The sequence below is a fragment of the Podarcis raffonei genome, chromosome 2 (assembly GCF_027172205.1).
Source record: "Podarcis raffonei isolate rPodRaf1 chromosome 2, rPodRaf1.pri, whole genome shotgun sequence".
Classification (NCBI taxonomy): Eukaryota; Metazoa; Chordata; class Lepidosauria; order Squamata; family Lacertidae; genus Podarcis; species Podarcis raffonei.
This window is the reverse complement of record NC_070603.1, coordinates 108,879,215-108,899,188: the sequence shown is the minus strand read 5'-3', so window position 1 is coordinate 108,899,188 and position 19,974 is coordinate 108,879,215. Positions and strand designations below refer to the sequence as shown.

Here is a 19,974-nt window from a genome sequence, read left to right as displayed (position 1 = left end):
AATGGTGGGAGGACACAGCTCAGAGCTTGGGGATTGGTGGTGGGACAACACTGAGTGGTCAAAGGGAGAAGAGGGAGAAGACTGGGAGGAGGTGTTGGAAGCTGAAGAGGTAGCAGGGCTTAGTGACTCAGAGGAGCCTGTAGCAGAGAGAAGTCCAGAATAAGGAGCTGAAGCAAGAAAGGAGGGGGACCACGAGGTAGAGCTGAGTCTGGCTGGTGAAGAGGCATGGGTGTCCCCCCCACCTGCTGTGATGAGCTCCCCTCCCTGCTGGTCTCCTATAACAAGGAGAGGCGTGAAAAGGGAGGAGAAGTTAGCTTCACCCAGGCGCAGTCTCAGATTTATTTGGGGGGGGTAACCCTGGTGAGGAGGGGACTTAGGCAGCTATGAGGAAACTTGGCAATTGCTTCATGGGGGCAAGACCTGCTGGAGATGAGTTGCTGTGCTCATTAGGTCTGACACTCCTCTACAGATTCTGTTTTTGCTAGTTAACTCCAACTTGCTCAGTGTGATTTACTGCTGGCTCACTCCAGTCAGATGCATTAACTCTAAAAAGGCTGGTGTTCTGCCTAAGACAGTGGACCTCTAAGATTCAGATGGACAACAAAGACCATCAAAATTGCTCTTTAATGGGTTTTATTAACAGGATGAGGAAAATAAAGAACGAAGGAAGAGGAGACAGACAAGATCTTATGGCTGTTGCTGGAGAATCCCCCTTCTTGGACTGGCAACGAGTCAAACGGGTCTACAGGAAGGTCTGCAATGAGATTCCCTTTGGTGGGCTTGGACCTTATACACTCTATGGAAGTATTGACGATCACCTTGCCTATTCCCATATATCTAGTTAATTCAAAGACTTTTGCTCCCTAAGGAGTTAAGTAGTATTTTTCTTTCCATGCTTTCCCTTGTGCAAGTCACAGCCTCCAGAGGACATTATGCAAGCGAGTAGGAGGAGAGTCCTTTGAGCCTTTGTAAAATTTCCCCCTAATTATTGAGTCTGAGTTCTGTTCCATCTGCGGCTCCATGATGGTTCTTCAGGGAGCTGCTGAAGATGGAGGTGGAGAGCAACTTGTTACACCACCTCCCTGCTGGATAACATCATAAAATCAGTTCTCCTGACTCCAGAAGGCCCCTTTTGAGGGAGACCGTGCTACTCCGGTCATGTAGATGTGCAGGTACTAACAGATACTATGGGACACAGTGCTGAGACAGAAGGGCCCAGGCGCTGGACTGAATTAGGCAAGCCAACCCAAGTAAGAGTTTTTTGGGGGGGAGCATTTCCCTTTTTCTTCCACCTTTTGCACTGATCATTATCCAGATGTCTCCAAACATATGAGATTCCACATCCCTGTCTCCTGCTTTGAGCTGTCTCCCTTGCCACTCTCCCCCTCTCTGCATGCTTTTGTAGCTGCAACATACTCTGCTTCTGTGGAAGATAATGCTACACAGTTCTGTTTGTAACTACCCCATGAAACAGGTCCATCCCCAAAGATAAACATATATCCATCAGCCCAATCTGCCTCAGTATACCCAATCAAACTAGGATTACTGAGCGCTGGTAACCTTAACTTAGAATATATAGTACCCTTTAGATATTGCACGACCCTTTAAACTCCTGCCCAATCATACTCAGTGGGGGCATTTACTTTTCTACTAAGTATCCCCGCAGCATTGGCTATGTCAGGTCTACATGTGGTAACTGAATACAAAGGTTTACCAATCATTGACAGATATTGTTGTCTGGCAACAGGTTTGAACTCTGCTGATTCTTTAAGAAGTCAGTGGCCATGGCTGTAGCAACTGTGTTTTCAGCTTGCATCTGCATGCTTTCAATTAGTTCATGGATCTTTTGCCTTTGGTTGAGAAGAAACGAGCCGTCTTCTTCTCTTTCAACTTGAATCCCGAGGTAGTACTGAGTGTCCCCCACTTCCTTGACCTCCACTTCTTTGCTAAGATGTTTTACAAGTTGTGCATAGTCTTTTTCATTTGCTGTAGCAATAATCAAGTCATGCAACTGAGCAGTTATCTCTCAAAACTACCAGCAACCGCCAAACTGGTTGTCACAGCAACTGGTTAGAACATGGAGGTCGTTAGTCCTCTGTCGGAATGTTGCACTTGACTGTCCCTTCACATCCCACAGGGGTCCCTTCCAACACTACAGTTCTATGATTCTATGAAAATACTGTTATGAGTTTGAGGGGGGACAGGCTGTATGCCTAGGCCCCTTCTAATTCCTGGATTCAGCATGGATTCAGTTCTTGGACTAGCTAGACCAGCCTGGTAATGGCCCGCTAAGTATGATTTAAAGTAACAACGGCTCTGTGCAAATGGGTGGGCCTCCCTCCCTCAAATACCTGATAGCCAGGAAGACCAAGGCCAGAGTGCAGAATTGAGTTAGGAGAGCTAGAAGCTGGAGAAAAAGCTACAGGCTAGAAAGACAGAGGGAGAGTCATACCTGATTTCTACTAGAATCCAAAGTGATGGCTATGGGAGAAGGAAGACCCTCTTGGAGTGTGATGCTGCCAACCCCTCCATCATAGGCCCAGGTGGTATATATGTGCAAAGAAACCATCTCTCTTAAAGACACCACCGTCTCCGCTGTCCCTCAGAACCCTGGGTAAGCATCTGGGACTGTTTGAATATTCAGGGGGCATGCACCAATACTGTTGAAAGCAATGCTACACCATGTCTTCATGTTGATTAAATGTGTATTGCCCGGGGATGGAGGAGTGAGGTTCTAATTTAAAATGAAGTTAAGTAATTTGCTCCTTCTGAAATAAATATGCTAACCTAAACATGGCCATTCTTTGAAATTCACACAGCGCAGCTCTCCAGTCAAGTAATGTGTATAAAACTGCATATAACTCTGCACCCTATTATTCTGACAATCATCTGGTTTAAATGTTGTGTTTTTTTAAAAATAGTAGATTACCTTTGGCCCTCCAGATTTTGGTGAACTACAACTCCCATCATCCCAGGTTTTTGGTCATGCTTGCTGGGGCTAAACAGAATTGTGCTTCAGCAACATCTGGAGGGCTAAATGTTAAGTCATGTAAACACTGGAAAGTTTTCTTGTACACATGGTTCCTGGTATATATTCATACTGCAAAGATTCAGAAGCAGTTTGGGTAGAGATTACACTTAACTGGAGCTTGGACTTGGAGAATGGGGACTAGTCTCATGTCCAAGAATAAGAATCACAGTCCTACAACCATGCCACTATTGCTTTTGTGCCAACTGTTTATCCCAGCTCCATTTTGAGTAGGTACTTTCCTATTTTTGTTTCTTCCTTTTCTAGATAATGTACAGGGAAGGATTGTGGGAAGAAGGTAATCAGAGCTATGAAGGAGAATTCATTTTACTGGGAGTGGCTGACCGCCCACGCTTGGAGATGTTGCTCTTTGGTCTTGTCCTGGTGTGCTACACGATTACCTTGCTGGGTAATACAACCATCATTGTGGTGTCGCGGCTGGACCCCCATCTCCACACCCCCATGTATTTCTTCCTCACCAATCTCTCTGTCCTTGATCTGTGCTTTACCACTAGTGTGGGCCCGCAGATGCTGGTGAACTTCTGGAGGAAAAGCAAGACCATCAGTTATGGTGCCTGCGTGGCCCAGCTCTACATCTTCCTTGCTCTGGGCACCACAGAATGTGTTCTTTTGGTTGTCATGGCCTACGACCGCTATGCTGCCGTCTGCCACCCGCTGCGCTATACTACCATTATGAGCCACTCTGTATGCTACAAAATGGCGGCTGCTGCCTGGGTTAGTGGCCTTTGCAACCCAGTGATGGAGACAGTGATGACTCTTCGGCTCCCACGGTGTGGAGAGAACCGAATAGACAATTTTTTCTGTGAGGTGCCCGCCTTAATCAAACTGGCCTGCGCTGACACCTCGCTCACTGAGGCTGTGCTCTTTACGTCCAGTGTGCTGTTCCTTGTAGCACCCGTAGGCCTCATTATGGTCTCTTATAGCTTCATTGTGGCTGCTGTGTTAAGGATCCGCTCAGCTGAGGGCAGGCGGAAGGCCTTCAACACCTGTGCTTCCCACTTGACTGTCGTGTCTCTCTTTTTTGGAACAGCCCTTTTCACTTACCTCCAGCCCCCGTCCAACAATGCCCATGACCAAGCCAAGATGGCCTCCCTTTTCTATACATTTGTTACCACTATGCTTAATCCACTCATTTATACCCTGAGGAATAAAGAGGTGCACAAAGCTCTAAGAAGACTGATGAAGAGAACTTAAGCCCAATGTCTCCCAACTTCACTCAGAGGCTCTGTGGTTATATTTTAATAAAAAGTCCTCATTGGTCACTTATATGGCACTGTTCAAATGTACAAAGCTCCCCTTTCATTTTTGTCACCCACAATCAATCTTCCTTCCCAAAGATCCTCTGTAAGGCCAACGTTGCAGGGTGGGGAGAGGGGAAAAAGTGCCAAACTGGTTCTGTGATACTGAACCTGCTCCCACCAGCAGTAATACAACACTCTTGGTTCCCATGACATGATCAGCCATAGTAAAATGCTGTCATGGACTGGTTTGAAGTTGAGGAATGGTGGAAGGAAGCAGCTCAGCGCTTGGGGATTGGTGGTGGGACAACACTGAGGGGTCAAAGGGAGAAGAGGGAGAAGGCTGGGAGGAGGTGTTGGTAGCTGAAGAGGTAGCAGGGCTTAGTGACTCAGAGGAGCCTGTAGCAGAGAGAAGTCCAGAATAAGGAGCTGAAGCAAGAAAGGAGGGAGACCACGAGGTAGGGATGAGTTTGGCTGGTGAAGAGGCATGGGTGTCTCCCCCACCTGCTGTGATGAGCTCCCCTCCCTGCTGGTCTCACATAACCAGGAGAGGTATGACAAGGGAGAAGTTAGCTTCACCCAGGTGCAGTCTCAGATTGCTGGGGGGGGGTAACCCTGGTGAGGAGGGGACTTAGGCAGCTATGATTAGACTTGGCAATTGCTTCATGGGAGCAAGACCCACTGGAGATGAGTTGCTGTGCTCATTAGGCCTGACACTCCTCCACAGATCTTGTTTTTGCTAGTAAAGAGTTAACTCCAACTTGCTCAGTGTGATTTACTGCTGACTCGCTCCAGTCAGATGTATTAACTCAAAAAAGGCTGGTGTTCTGCCTAAGACAGTGGACCTGTAGGATTCAGTTGGACAACAAAGACCATCAAAATTGCTCTTTAATGGGTTTTATTAACAGGATGAGGAAAATAAAGAAGAAAGCAAGAGGAGACAGACATTAATAAACTTTAATAGAATTAAAACCTATCTATTAAAGATTAACGTATCTCTTGAAGGTAACAATTAATGCAATTTATTCTTAGAGAGCTGTGCTCTACAAGGCTGCAAATGCTAGGCCCAGCCTATGCCTGGGCACTTCTGAAGGCATGCAAGGGGGAAATCTTCAGAACTCCTTGTGATACAATGGTCTTCTGAATATGTCCCAATGCAGTTGCCATAAAGCAAGTCCGATATCTCCTGGAACAAAGGGTTGGAGCAGTGGGCCCTTCCAGATGCCTCTTTTTATTGCACATCCATAACTGTTTGTGCTCAGGATGTTATGAGCAGGCGTTATGTGCAATCCATGGGCATTGCTGGGGGGGGGGGCAGGGGGCAGCTGTGCCCCGAAATGAAGTCAATAAATAAAAATACTTATCTAACTGACCAATCAGGTCGCGGATAACTCAGTTCCCCCCCTCCCCCAAAAAACCCATAAAGCCTGCCTATGCCCGTGGTGCAATCCCACTTTCAATACGGCTTGTACCTGGGTGAACTCACACTGCTTCATCCCCATTCAGTACAGATCCCATAACTTCCTGCTACTTTCCTGTAACTTTTTAAAGCACAAATGTTTTGGGGTGGATGTAGGTGTCTCCAAACAGTAATCTGGAGTACTCGGAAAAAATCAATGTCTTCTAGAAACTTTTAAAGTTTACTTATTGCTTGAGGATTTAAATACTGGAAGGGCACTCCTCCACTGCCCTTTGCCCTTAAAGGGTTAAGCAGCTCTTTTCCTTCCATCCCTTCTCTGGTGCAAGTCAACTCCTCCTGAGGATGCTGTGGAAGGGAGGGGGTGTAGGGGAGTCTTTGGGGCTTCCTTGCTCATTATAATGTGTATTTTTTCTCTCCCTAATGATTCCGACTGAGCTCTGGTCTTTCTGGGGCCCCATGACAGGAGAGCTGCTGGAAAGTGGGAAGAGACATTACTGCCCTTCTCCGTGATGTCATAATAAAAGCATCTCTTCTGACCCCACAGGTCCCTTTTGAGTTAGAGAAATCATGCTAGTGCGCCCATACAGGTGCACAGGTGCATGTAGGTACTCTTGAGGACCATGCTGAGCCAGAGGAGCCAAGGCACTGGGCTGAATTAGGAAGACCAACCAGGGTAAGAGCTGGTGAGGGAGCTCTCCTTCCCTCCCTCTGCCCCACTATCATCGATCCTTACGAAGCTGGCTCGAAATGCATGGCATTTCGACTCTCTGCATTCAGTTCCATTCTTCATCTGCTTCATCTCTTTCTGTACGTAGCACAGAGGTGTCAAGCAGCCTTCCCTGGCATGGGGCCTTCCAGTTGTTGCCATCAGCCCAGCTGACATGGCTGATAGTCAGGGAGGATGGGATTGTTATGCTTATTCACAAGAGTTGTAGTCTTGAAACATCTGGGGGGCACCAGGTTGAGGACGGAAGGCTATGTGTTGAATGCTGTGATTTTCTTTGCAAATCTAAACTAGGTCGACTCCTCCCTCCCTCTCCCCATCATCAGCCTGACGGATTTCTCTCCCTAGCATCATCCTCAAAGCCTTCCCTTTCCCACTGTTCCACTCTGCTTGAGTTCTCTCTCTCCCCATCTCTTTGCCTCTATCCGTCTACACAGTCTCCTCTTTTGCTTGGCTCCCCCTCACTTGGGTGTCTCCCACAGCCTTTGTCTTTCCTCTCTGCCCCTCTCCTTCTAGTCACACAGGGAAGGCTGTAGCTCAGTGGCAGAACATCTGCTCTGCATACAGGCGCAATCGCTGGCATCTCCAGGAAGGGCTTGGAGAGGCTTGCAACCTTGGGCAGCTGCTGCCATCAGTATAGACCAATGTCCTTCAAGCTTGGGTCCCCAGATGTTGTTGGGTTGCAAGTGCCACCATCAGCTAAGGTGGCTGGGGATGATGGGAGTTGAGGTCCAACAACATCTGGGGATGCAAGGTGGAAGAACATGGTACAATACTGAGATAGATGGCCTAACGCTCTAACGTGGTGTAAGGCAGGTTTCTATCTTCTTGGTCCATAGGCACACCTAAGATACCTCTGGAATCCTCCTCACTGTAGCCTCATGACTGCACAGACCTATCTATGGACTGCAGAATCATGGAATCTTTGAACTGTAGAGCAGGAAGGGACTCTGAGGATCATCTAGTAGTCCTGCAAGGCAGGGATATGCAGCTGCTCCATACAGGGATCAAACCTGCAACCTTGGTATTATCAGCACCACACTCTAACCAGCTGAGCTATCCAGGCTGACCTGAGAGTTCTATCCAGAGTTAGTCCAGTGAGAACTTCATTCGCCCAGGGTTGAGCCACCAGCTCCCTGAACAAAGGCTCTCCTAGCAGACCAAGAGACAAAACTATGGACCACTCCATGGAATAACGAGGACAGCAGGAGGTTGGATGCAAGTGAGCTGTGGAGGAGCAAGCTGAAAGGCAAGCTTCGTGGAGCCTCTTTTTATTGGATAAAATACAGTTGGAAAAGAGGTAGTGAAACCACTCTGAACTTTTAACACATTCCATCTAAGCACATTTTAAACGTTAGCTAATACACGTGTCAGCAGGTGCTTCCTGCAGATGTTGCAAAAGTGGATTGTGTCTGTGTTCCTTGTCATGCTTCAGCCAAGCGTTCTGCCTAGTAAACAGATCTTATGAAAGGACAAAAGGTCAGGGGGAAAATCCTGTCTTCTAGCCAAGGGGCAGGAGTTCAAGGAGTGTGGGCACAAGGCTCCTTGGCACACTGTTGCACGCTGGGTGCGAGGTGTGCCTCAGCACAAGCGGAGTGTTACCTCCACACTCTTGTGGGTTTCCCAAAGGAAATCTGGTCAACCACTGTGCGAACAGGACGCTGGACTGGATGGGCCATTGGTTTGACCCGGCAGGGCTCTTCTTCTTAATTTCTTGTTAATTTTATTTATTGCAAATGGCTTGTGTTTCCATGCTTCAATCATCCCCCACCCAGTATCTTGGAGATCTCAGAATGCAGTGCAGGCTACTCACATTTTAAAGAATTAAAATGATACCCGTAGCCCACATGCAAAACTAAGCTGGACATAATGGATCTGCTTCTCACTGCTTCTCACAGAGGTGAGGTAATGTGAGGAACGTCTTGAGAAAGAAAGGGGCTGTGAATTATAGAATTAAAGAGATTAGCAGAGATGAAATATTCAAAAGACATTTTTCCATTCCATTTCCATTCATTTCACAATATCCTGGTGTGTATTTTGCTGTGCTTTGCTTTCCTCCCTAAAGTTTCTTACTGTCACACTTTTGAGACATGTGCTTGGAAATGAATAGAAAAAACGTGTCAGTGGAAGGTAGTTTGAAAATGCAGGTGGGGAGCAGATTGAATATCTTTATTGCAACTTTCTCCCTCATTTTTTAAAAACAGCTTTAGTGTTACTTGAGTTTGCAGCTAATGCGTAGTTAGGTAAATAATAATCTTTCAAGTTGTTTTTTTTCTAAACGAAAAGGAATCCAAATTCTTAGATTTTCCTAGTCTAGAAGAGCTGCAAAGCTAGTAACTTTCCAACTATGAATTTGTGATATCTTGAGCCAATTTGTGATATTAAGCCTCAATCTGGAAGCACCTGCAAGAACAAGGAGAGGGGCTGAGCTGCCGATGCCTAAAAGAAACAGGGGAACAATAAAATGGCAACTAATGATCACGAAGAAACGAGTTGGCTTCGTGGGTCATCAGACCTCTAAATGAGGCTGGATGTTAAGGAAACCAATACAATAAAAAGTGGGGGAAGCATATCATCCAGTGCCATGAGAAGTGAAAATTTCGCCCCATTCTTTGTGACTGCTCAGTTCTGGGGTGGGGAAGACTTTCACCCAAAGACATATTCCTTCTGGCAACCTTCTGAGGACCACTCATCAGTGGGAGGGGCCAAGGGCAAAAGTGGGTGGAACAGCAAATGTAAGCTTTGCTTTTCATATGTTAGGTTTCTCCCCACGCATTAATATAGCAAGGTGTGATGTATTAAAGCAGAGGAATCATTGGCCCTGCAGATGTTGCTGAACTAAAGCTCACATCACCCATAACTATAGGCCACGCTTGCAGGGGCTAACAGGAGCTGTAGCTTGGCAACGGCTAGAGGACCACAGTTAAGCCATGTGGAAATAAGAATGTTTTCTTGTTGTACACATGGTTTCTGGTTCATATTCATAGATTCAGCAGTCGTTTGACAGAGGTGGCACTTACTAGAGCTTGGACATGGAATATGGTAGGGTTGCCTTACGTTGAAATTTCCCAGACATACACAGAATCCTTCAATCAGAAGTAGTATCTGGGCAAAATGTTTGGGAAACACATGTCAGCAGTGTTGTTTTTGCCGATTTCCCTTAAAAATAGCTCATAACCCACCTACTTTCAGCAGCCAGAAACACCATAACCAGACACTGGAGAGACCTGTCAGGAGTAAGCATGGACCAATGGTACCAAATAGTATGGGAAACAGCCCTACTAGAAAAATTAACTAATAAACTGAAACTGACACGGGGACAAACAGAAGAAGACACCTTCACCCCGGTATGGATCCCCTTTATCACATACACAGCCCAACAGGACAACGACAATAATCCACCAACAGCATACAAATCAATATGGCTAACCTGATCCAAAACACCCACCCACCTCACTCACACACGAAAACAAAGATCAACACAGCCAATCACAAACAAACAATCACACCCTAGGCCAACCCCAACCTCTCTCACCACCAAAGGAACACAAGTGAACAACACAAGCACGCTGACACCAAACTCTACATACATTAAGCATAATAGAAACACCGCTACCCGACCCCACCCCCATCCATCTCCCCTCCCTCCACCCCCCTTTCTTTTTTCTTTCTTTTTTCTTCTCTCCCTAATGCCTCATCAAATGAAACGGATTTGTAAAAATGTTACATGGAAGAAAAAAATACGAGGCATTACACTTACACTGTAAAACCCTTAATAAACCCTTAATAAAATATATTTTTTAAAAAAATAGCTCAAAAATGTCGAACAAAGCTCAACAACATTGCCAAAAACGCAACCCTAGAATAGAATGTGGAGATCTATTTTCTTTTCAAGTACAGTGGTACCTCGGGTTAAGTATTTAATTCCTTCCAGAGGTTCGTTCTTAACCTGAAGCTGTTCTTAACCTGAAGCACCACTTTAGATAATGGGGCCTCCCGCTGCTGCCACGCCACCGGAGCACGATTTCTGTTCTCATACTAAAGCAAAGTTCTTAACCTGAAGCACTATTTCTGGGTTAGTGGAGTCTGTAACCTGAAGCGTCTGTAACCTGAAGCGTATGTAACCTGAGGTACCACTGTATAGGAATCTTGGGTGATCATAGTCTTAGAACGATACCACTAATCTTCTTCTGTCAGCTGTTTATACTAGCTCAATTTTGAACTTGTGTTTCACTGTTTTCCTTGTTTTCCTTTTTCCAGATAATGTACAGGAAAGCAGTATGGGAAGAAGGTAACCACAGTTACCAAGGAGAATTCATTTTATTGGGAGTGGCTGACCGTCCACGCTTGATGTTGCTCTTTGCAATTCTCCTGCCCTGCTACATGATGGCCCTGCTGGGCAACACAACCATCATTGTGGTGTCGCGGCTGGACCCCCACCTCCACACCCCCATGTATTTCTTCCTCACTAATCTCTCTGTCCTTGATCTTTGCATCACCACCAGTGTGGGCCCCCAGATGCTTTTAAACTTCTGGCGGAAAAGCAAGACCATCAGTTACGGTGCCTGTGTGGCCCAGCTCTACATCTTCCTTGCTCTGGGCTCCACAGAATGTATTCTTTTGGTTGTCATGGCCTACGACCGCTATGCGGCCATTTGCCACCCGCTGCGCTATGGTGCCCTTATGAGCCAATCCCTATGCTTCAAAATGGCTGCCGTCTCCTGGGTTAGTGGCCTTACCACCTCACTGGTGGAGATGGTGATGACTCTTCGCCTCCCGCGGTGTGGACAAAACCGGGTGGATCACTTTTTCTGCGAGGTGCCAGCCTTAATCAAGTTGGCCTGTGTTGACACCTCAGTCAATGAGGCTGTGCTCTTTGCTTCCAGCGTAGTGTTCCTTGTAGTACCACTAGGCCTCATTATGGTCTCCTACGGCTACATTGCAGTTGCCACGCTGGCAATCCGCTCAGCTGAGGGCAAGCGAAAGGCTTTAAACACCTGTGCCTCCCATTTGATTGTGGTGTCCCTCTTTTTTGGGACAACCATTTTCACCTACCTCCAGCCCCCGTCCAACAGTGCCCATGACCAGACCAAGATGGCCTCCCTTTTCTATACATTTGTCACCACTATGCTCAATCCACTCATTTATACCCTGAGGAACAAAGAGGTGCACAAAGCTCTAAGAAGACTGATGAAGAGAACTTAAGCCCAACATCTCCCAACTTCATTCAGAGGCTCCACAATATATTTTAATAATAATAAAAGTCCTTCAATAAAACCACTTCTATGACAGTAATAACTTACACAAAGCTGCTTTTTTTGTCATCACCCACACAATAATCCAACAAATTAGCCTATAATGAGAATTATTAATGTGGCAGCAACAAGGAGGCATCGTAGAACAAACTAAAGCAATAAATCCGCCACTAACGCACAATTATTGTGTCAGGAACGTGTTGAAGAACAATAGAAAATAACTGGAAGGGCTCTTAGTAGCAGGATCAACACAAGGGGGGGGTGAACTGTGTCGTATGCATTGCAAGGAGACAAGTAATGGAAGAGGGGGAAGGAACCCTGATGTGAATCATCTCCTAGTGCAATGGTTTTCAACCAGTGTGCCATGACACCCTGGGGTGTCTTGAATGATGGTCAGAGGTTCTGTGGGCAACATTGGCCTCTGTCTCTCTTTCCTTCCCTCCCTCCTCTAATGCCCTCTCACTTCTCTGCCTCTCAAAGGCTTGCACAGCTGTTTATTGCAGCAGCCCTGGGTGCAAGCTACCCTGGCGAATGATGCCTCTGGGAGGCGCCTCTCTTTGGGGGGGAGGGCAGCTCAGAAACCGGGGCGGCAGCAGCGGTTGTCCATACGACTCCCAAAGAGAGGGGAGAGGAGAGGAGGCTGAGGGAGCCCTCCACAAGGGAGGGTGTTTGAAAAAGGGTGAGAGGCTGCCAGCTCTGCAGGCAAGGGGTTACCTAACTGGGCTCCTGAGCCCCACAGGGGTGTAGTAGTTGCTCAAGGGAGCGGGGAAGTCAAAAAGGTCAAAAACCTTTGTCCTAGTGAATTTTGTGACTGAGTGCTGACATGAACCCAGATGTTCCCTTGGACCAAATCCTGTTCTCTAACTGCTACACCTCTCCACATTTCCAAACAGCAATTTGGACTACTCTGAATATTAATAAGCAATAAAATAAATTTCTTCAAGCAACTTTCTAAGTGTCCACATTGCTTGTTGGTTCAAAGACGGCAGAGACATTCTTCCTCCCTTTTCCTTAAGGGGTGAAGTAGTCCTTTCCCTCCCATCCCTTCTCTGGTGCAAGGCACCCTCTCCTGAGGAAATTGTGCGGAGGAAGAGGAGGAGGAGGAGGAGGACGGATCTCTGAGGCTTCCTTGCTCATTGCTGCAGTGTAAGATGTAGCTTTCCCCTAATTATTCAGTCTGAGCTCTGGTCCTTCTGGGACTCCATCGGAGAGCTGCTGAAAAGTGGGGAGGCAGCTTCGTCCTCCTTCAGGAAGGAATCATAAAATCAGCACCCCTGACCCCACCAGGCCCCTTTCGAGTTAGAGCAACCATGCCAGGGGGCCCATGTATATGTCCAGATTTATGCAGATACTATGAGAGATGATGCTAAGCCAGAAGAGTCAAGGCTGAATTAGGCAGACTAACCAAGGTAAGCATTGAAGGGGGGGAATCCTTTCCTCCCCACCCCCATCCTTTACATTAAACATGATGTAGCCGATTCCAAACCTATGCCATTGTGTTCCGCTGCCTCCACCTGTCTCCTGTTTTGTCCCTTTACCCCCTCCCCTTGGCACCCAAAAAATGTTAATGCTCTCTCTGCTTTTTAAAGACTTTTTGTTTATTCACTTTTTTAAAAAAAAATTATTCAAAATTATAACACGACATATTATCCAAAAACATATCATCCTTGTCCCCCCCATTTTTTCTCTCCCCCCCAAACCCACCCACCCCCACCCCAGCACCCGACTTCCCTCAGTTCCAGTCTTTGGTTTCTCTAAGAATGCTGTTTTCTGCATGTTACAAAGTTGTATAGATTCTCAAACTATTTAGCTGATTATTATCAATAAAAAGTTTGTGAATGTTTATTCAAAACCTGCCAAGGAGTCCAGTTCGCTTTGTTGCATCTTCAGATACTTTGTAAAGGGTTCCCATTCATCCTTAAAGTCACAGTTATCCTTGTCCCATAACTTATATGTCAGTTTTGCCAGTTCTGCAAAGTTTATTCACTTTCAACCTCCATCTGCTTCAGCTCCTTCTGCACAGACAGAACAGAAAGGTATAAAGCTGCCCCCCCCCAGCATTTTGAACAACTCCCATCAACTCCTGCAAGCCTTCCCTTTCCTTTTTTTTAAGATAATATTTATTAAAGTTTCAAACAAAATTACAATAATACGAAAAAGATAAGAAAAAGAAAAAAAGAGAAAAAAAGCAGAAAAAGTAGAATAACAATTAAAAACAAATCAGTCTTTCCATATCTTGTCTTTCATTTACTTGTTTCCCTGACCTCCTCACACCTCCCTTTTTTGCATTCCAGTTCAGTTAGTTAATTCAGCAAATCCTTTCCCTCTTTGTTTTTATCTTAATCCTTTATCTTAATATATTATTACTTTAAATTCACATCTATTAACAATCCATTTTTACATACACCTTTATAACATTGCTGCTAAAACCACTTAACTTCATTCCAACATCATTCTAACATTCATTAATTTTGCAGTATTTCTGTAGATAGTCTTTAAATTTCTTCCAATCTTCTTCCACCGACTCTTCTCCCTGGTCTCGGATTCTGCCAGTCATTTCCGCCAGTTCCATACAGTCCATCACCTTCATCTGCCATTCTTCCAGTGTGGGTAGATCTTGTGTCTTCCAATACTTTGCAATAAGTATTCTTGCTGCTGTTGTAGCATACATAAAGAAAGTTCTATCCTTCTTTGGCACCAATTGGCCGACGATGCCCAGGAGGAAGGCCTCTGGTTTCTTCAGAAAGGTATATTTAAATACCTTTTTCATTTCGTTATAGATCATCTCCCAGAAAGCCTTAATCCTTGGGCATGTCCACCAAAGGTGAAAGAATGTACCTTCACAAGCCTTCCCTTTCCAACTGCACCACTCCTCTTCCATGCTCTGCCTGCCATCTCCAGAAAGGGCTTGGCAAAAACATGTCTGCAGTCATGGACAGTTGCTGCCCGTCAGCATAGTTCTGAGAAAGGTGGACTAATGCTCTAACTTTGTATAAGGTAGTTTCCTGTCTTCCTCGTGGCTACATTGGCCCATCTCTGGTCTACAGAACTCCATCCACAGTCAGTCCTGTAAGAGTTTCAGGGGCCTAGGGTTGAAGAACCTGCTTCCCTATCAAAGACCCTCATAGCAGACCAAGAGGCCAACCTATGGACGACTCCATGAGATTAATGGTTTATGCTACTTTTTTATCGCAAACGGATTGTGTCTTATTGTCCCCTGCCCAGAGATCTCAGAATGCAGGGCAGGGTATATACATTTTAAATAAATAGAGATCATTTGCCAGTGTGCAAAACTGACCTAGGCGTAATGAGTGTGCTTCTTACTGAGAGAGGGGTGAGTTAGTGTGAAGAGTGTCTACTTGAGAAATAAAAGGGCCATAAATTATAGAATGGATGAATGTGAAATGAAGAAAAGAACAGCTATAAAATGAAACAAAATGAAGAGCAGAGATTACATATTCAATGTTCTCAATTCATGGGATGTACTGTAGCACTTTTCACAATACTTTGGTGAGTTATTTGCTTTTTTTGTCTCCCTCCCTAAAGTTTCTCACCCCCATATTTTTGAGGCATATGCCTGGAAATGAACAACAACAACAACACTTTATTGTATTTAGCTAAAAGACATTACAATCCAATTACAGATCCAACAAATAGAATAAAAATAAAACCTGTTAAAAGAGATCCGGAATGTATATACAGCGGTACCTTGGTTTATGACCATAATCCGTTCCGGAGGTCCGTTTGTAAACCAAAACAGGTCGTAACCCAAGGCACGCTTTCGCCAATGGGGCCTCAAAAAAAAAGTTGTTCGGAATCCCACCAAAATTGTTTGTAAACCAAAAAAACCGTAACCCCAAAAAAAGGGTCGTAATCCAAAAAAAAGTTCACAAACCGGGACGCGCACTTCTGAGTTTCAATTGGTCGTAATCCAAAATGGTCTTAAACTAGGCTGCTCGCAAACCAAGGTACCACTGTATTTGCAATAAATCAGATTAATGAATCCCCTGCACAGTCTACAGCACTGTCTTTAATGAAACTAGCATGAATACTTTTAGCGGCTTTAGCAAATAAGGCTGTTTTATATGAGACACGCAGATGACAGTCAGATAAGAGCCGGCATATTTTTACTTCAGGGGTCCCTGTAGCGAGCCAGCAGCTGTTCGAAAAATCTCTTTCTGGGGTTTGGATCGGGCTGACAATGGGGGAGATCTTCTACTTCGCCTGACCCGCAAATACAAAAGCTTAGATGCATTGGGACATTCCTATATCTTCCATCTAAGACTGAGGTGGGCATTGTTTGAAAACGGAGGGCTGTAAATGCTGTTCTCAGGGAGACAAAGGTAAGAGCCTAGGACTTGCTGATCAGAAGGTTGGCGGATCGAATCCCCGCGATGGGGTGAGCTCCTGTTGCTCTGTCCCAGCTCCTGCCAACCTAGCAGTTTGAAAGCACGTCAAAGTGCAAGTAGATAAATAGGTACCGTTCCGGCGGGAAGTTAAACAGCGTTTCCATGCGCTGCTCTGGTTCGCCAGAAGTGGCTTAGTCCTGCTGGCCACATGACCTGGAAGCTGTACGCCAGCTCCCTCGGCCAGTAAAGCGAGATGAGCGCCGCAACCCCAGAGTCGGTCACGACTGGACCTAACAGTCAGGGTCCCTTTACCTTTACCTATGGCTAGATTTCAGAAAGTGGTACCAATAGGAAATTTTTGAGATATGGGTTAAAGATAGGTCTTGCTCGTTATCCTGTTTATAAATCCAATAGCAGTCTTTTAATTCCAGGTAATGCAAAGATCTCTGTTGCCAGGTTTTTTGAGGCTAGGTGGTCTTGTAGTATCTTAGCCCAGCTGCATTTCTTCCGCTGTTCCTCCTGCCTGGAAATGAACAAGAGAAAAGCCTCTGGAGAGGGGATTTTGAAGTTTCAGGTGGAACACTGATTGAGCATCTTTATTGCAAAATGCTCCCTTCTGAAGTTTCCCTTTAAACAAACAAACAAAAGCACCTTTGTGTTTCTGTTACTTGAGTTTGCAGCTAATTTCTGTTACTTGAGTTTGCAGCTAATACATTAATAATCTCTTAAGCTTTCCTAAACTAAAAGGAACCCATTTTTTAAAGATCTTTTTAGTAGGAAAAGACTTCAGTGTGGGATCATTTTAAGTTTCTATATTTTGTCTTCTTCTTTTTTACCTCTTTGAAGTCTATGTTCTTTCTGAGGTCTGGAAACCAGAATACTATTACACTATTTAAAATGTGGGTGATCGTATGTTCATATATTAGCGTATGATCACGGGTAGTTTATTTCATTCTAATAGATTTTAACTGGGAATTTTTATTCTTTACTTTAACACAATACATTGTCTTTTTTAGTAAGCTTTGTAATCTGACCCCAAGATGTCCAGTTCAGAGCCAAACAGTGTTTTACTATTTATTTCCTTCCTTCCTTCCTTCCTTCCTTCCTTCCTTCCTTCCTCTATTTAAAACAGGTGTGCCTAACTCACAGTTCCTGGATTCCTGTCAACACTGCTTCATTTTGTACTAACTAAACTTCTCTGGTGCGTTTTAAAAAAGCACTATTTAGCACATATTTATTTCTTTATGAAATCTATATATTTATATATTGCTGTTAGATAGTTTTACAACAGTTGCACATTAGACCAAACAATTAACACCATATATATATAAAAAATGAAACCAATGATATTGCACTAGTTCTACAACTTCCATCATCCTTGACTATTGGCCCTGCTGGCTGGCGGTTGTGGGAGTTGGAGTCGAATCACATCTGGAGGGTGCCATGTTGGCTATCACTGTCCTAAAAAAGCTGGAGTAACCACATTAGAACATAGTAACAGCCCTGCTGGATCAGAGCAAATGCCTCCATCCAGGCAAGCAAGTAGCAAGAGGGACTCAGCTATACAGCTGCAAATAAAACATTTTAAGGGTGTTGTAAAGTGCATTATGGACGCGGGTGGCGCTGTGGGTTAAACCACAGAGCCTAGGACTTGCCGATCAGAAGGTTGGTGGTTCGAATCCCCGCAACAGGGTGAGCTCCCGTTGCTCGGTCCCTGCTCCTGCAAATCTAGCAGTTCAAAAGCACGTCAAAGTGCAAGTAGATAAATAGGCGGGAAGGTAAACGGCGTTTCCGTGTGCTGCTCTGGTTCGCCAGAAGCGGGTTAGTCATGCTGGCCACATGACCCGGAAGCTGTACGCTGGCTCCCTTGGCCAATAAAGCGAGATGAGTACCGCAACCCCAGAGTCGGCCACGACTGGACCTAATGGTCAGGGGTCCCTTTACCTTTACCTTTAAAGTGCATTATACAAATGCGACTCTAGATGGCGATGGTGAGCTATGGCAAATTCCATATATTTTTCAAAACTTTTTTTTTAAAAAAAAGCATTTTCGCAATTTTTTTTATATGTGTCTAGTTTCCACCCAGTAGAGTTCAAGGGCACATCCCAGCCAAGTGAAAACTGTTAAGACAATGAAGAGCAGGGTACGTAGACCTAACAGAAGACATACAGAACCTCTGGAGAGCTGCGTGTCGGGTTGTTTTTCTCAAACATTGCTATAGCAAGGTGGGGTGAACTGAGCAGTAGCCTCTCCAAGCACCACCTTCCTAAATTGGTCCTTTGTGTAGAAACTGAACCAGAACATGTGGGATTCAAGATGTTTCTAAAAGACAACTCCCATCATCCCTTGCTATTCATTGGCTATGCTTTCAGGACTGATGGAGGCTGTGGTTCAGGAATGTCAGGAGGGCTAAAGGTTCCTCACCCCTGTACGAATCAAGTGTAGCATGTGTTCTTTCCTCATGTGTGTGATTCCTGGATCGTATTCATACTGTTATTGAGTCCTCGGTCTTAGAAATGTGTCACTATGGCTCTTGTGTCAGCTGCTCATACCAGTTTCCATTTTGAAATGGTCTTTTGTTACTGTTTTTGCATCTTATTCCAGATAATGTTCAGGGGAGCAGTATGGGAAGAAGGTAACCACAGCTTCCAAGCAGAATTTGTGTTATTGGGAATGGCTGACCGCCCACACTTGGAGATGTTTCTCTTTGGTCTTGTCCTGATCTGCTACACGATGACCCTGCTAGGCAACACAACCATCATTGTGGTGTCATGGCTGGACCCCCACCTCCACACCCCCATGTATTTCTTCCTCACTAATCTCTCTGTCCTTGATCTTTGCTTCACCACCAGTGTGGGCCCTCAGATGCTGGTGAACTTCTGGAGGAAAAGCAAGACCATCAGTTATGGTGCCTGTGTGGCCCAGCTCTACATCTTCCTTGCTCTGGGCTCCACAGAATGTATTCTTTTGGCTTTCATGGCCTATGACCGCTATGCTGCCATTTGCCACCCGCTGCGCTACGGTGCCATTATGAGCCAATCCCTATGCTTCAAAATGGCTGCCGTTTCCTGGATTAGTGGCTTAACAACCTCAGTGGTGGAGACGGTGATGACTCTTCGCCTCCCGCGGTGTGGACAAAACCGGGTGGATCACTTTTTCTGCGAGGTGCCAGCCTTAATCAAGTTGGCCTGTGTTGACACCTCTCTCAATGAGGCTGTGCTCTTTGCTTCCAGTGTAGTGTTCCTTGTAGTACCACTAGGACTCATTATGGTCTCATACGGCTACATTGTAGTTGCTGCGCTGGCAATCCGCTCAGCGGAGGGCAGGCAAAAGGCCTTCAACACCTGTGCCTCCCACTTAATCGTGGTGTCCTTGTTTTATGGGACGGCCATTTTCAGTTACCTCCAGCCCCCATCCAACTACTCCCGGGATCAGGGCAAGATGGTTTCCCTTTTCTATACATTTGTTGTCACCATGTTTAATCCACTAATCTATACGCTGAGGAACAAAGAGGTACACAAAGCTCTGAGAAGAGTAATGAAGCGGAATTAACGCACCCGGCTTCGTTAAGAGGTTCTGCTATTTTTCTTTTTAAAAATAAAGATTCCTTGTCGATTCCTATTTATTTTGTACCACCCATAGTTGAATCCAATGAATTAGGCTGGATTGTGTATTGCGATTAAAGTCCTTCTAGGAAGTTCTATGAGGCAACCATATGTTTGTTGGAAGGCAACAAGCTGGACTTGAGGTCAGCAGTCCTCTACCCATGTGATTACCCCAAACCCAAAGATCTCCAAATTCTCAACTTGGCATTCCCAGCATTTATTGCCCCTGCTCACTAAGCCCTGTTACCTCTTCAGCTTCTGATACTTCCTCCTCCCAGTCTTCTCCTCTGTCCACTTATCATTGTCTCACCACCACTCCCTGGGACCCGATCCT

At 45.4% G+C, this 19,974-nt stretch overlaps 4 protein-coding genes across 5 annotated transcripts in view; all 4 read left to right on the top strand.

The window, feature by feature from the left end:
* LOC128408915 (uncharacterized) overlaps positions 1-19,974 on the top strand; it is a 269,287-nt gene that overhangs the window by 155,719 nt on the left and 93,594 nt on the right. The window lies entirely within an intron of this gene.
* Positions 3,231-4,315, top strand: LOC128408937 (olfactory receptor 2G3-like). Its single transcript, XM_053379016.1, has one exon. It carries the CDS (start codon positions 3,299-3,301, stop codon positions 4,241-4,243), a length of 945 nt encoding a protein of 314 aa, XP_053234991.1. The 5' UTR covers positions 3,231-3,298; the 3' UTR covers positions 4,244-4,315.
* LOC128408939 (olfactory receptor 2G3-like) lies at positions 10,695-11,663 on the top strand. The gene has a single exon (XM_053379018.1). It carries the CDS (start codon positions 10,695-10,697, stop codon positions 11,634-11,636), a length of 942 nt encoding a protein of 313 aa, XP_053234993.1. The 3' UTR covers positions 11,637-11,663.
* Positions 18,643-19,587, top strand: LOC128408938 (olfactory receptor 2G3-like). Its single transcript, XM_053379017.1, has one exon. The coding sequence runs from the start codon at positions 18,643-18,645 to the stop codon at positions 19,585-19,587; it is 945 nt and encodes a 314-aa protein (XP_053234992.1).

What these genes read in the sequence shown, in the direction of transcription:
- LOC128408937 (XM_053379016.1), top strand. Translation starts at nt 3,299, where the DNA reads ATGTACAGGGAAGGATTGTGGGAAGAAGGTAATCAGAGCTATGAAGGA.
- LOC128408939 (XM_053379018.1), top strand. Translation starts at nt 10,695, where the DNA reads ATGTACAGGAAAGCAGTATGGGAAGAAGGTAACCACAGTTACCAAGGA.
- LOC128408938 (XM_053379017.1), top strand. Translation starts at nt 18,643, where the DNA reads ATGTTCAGGGGAGCAGTATGGGAAGAAGGTAACCACAGCTTCCAAGCA.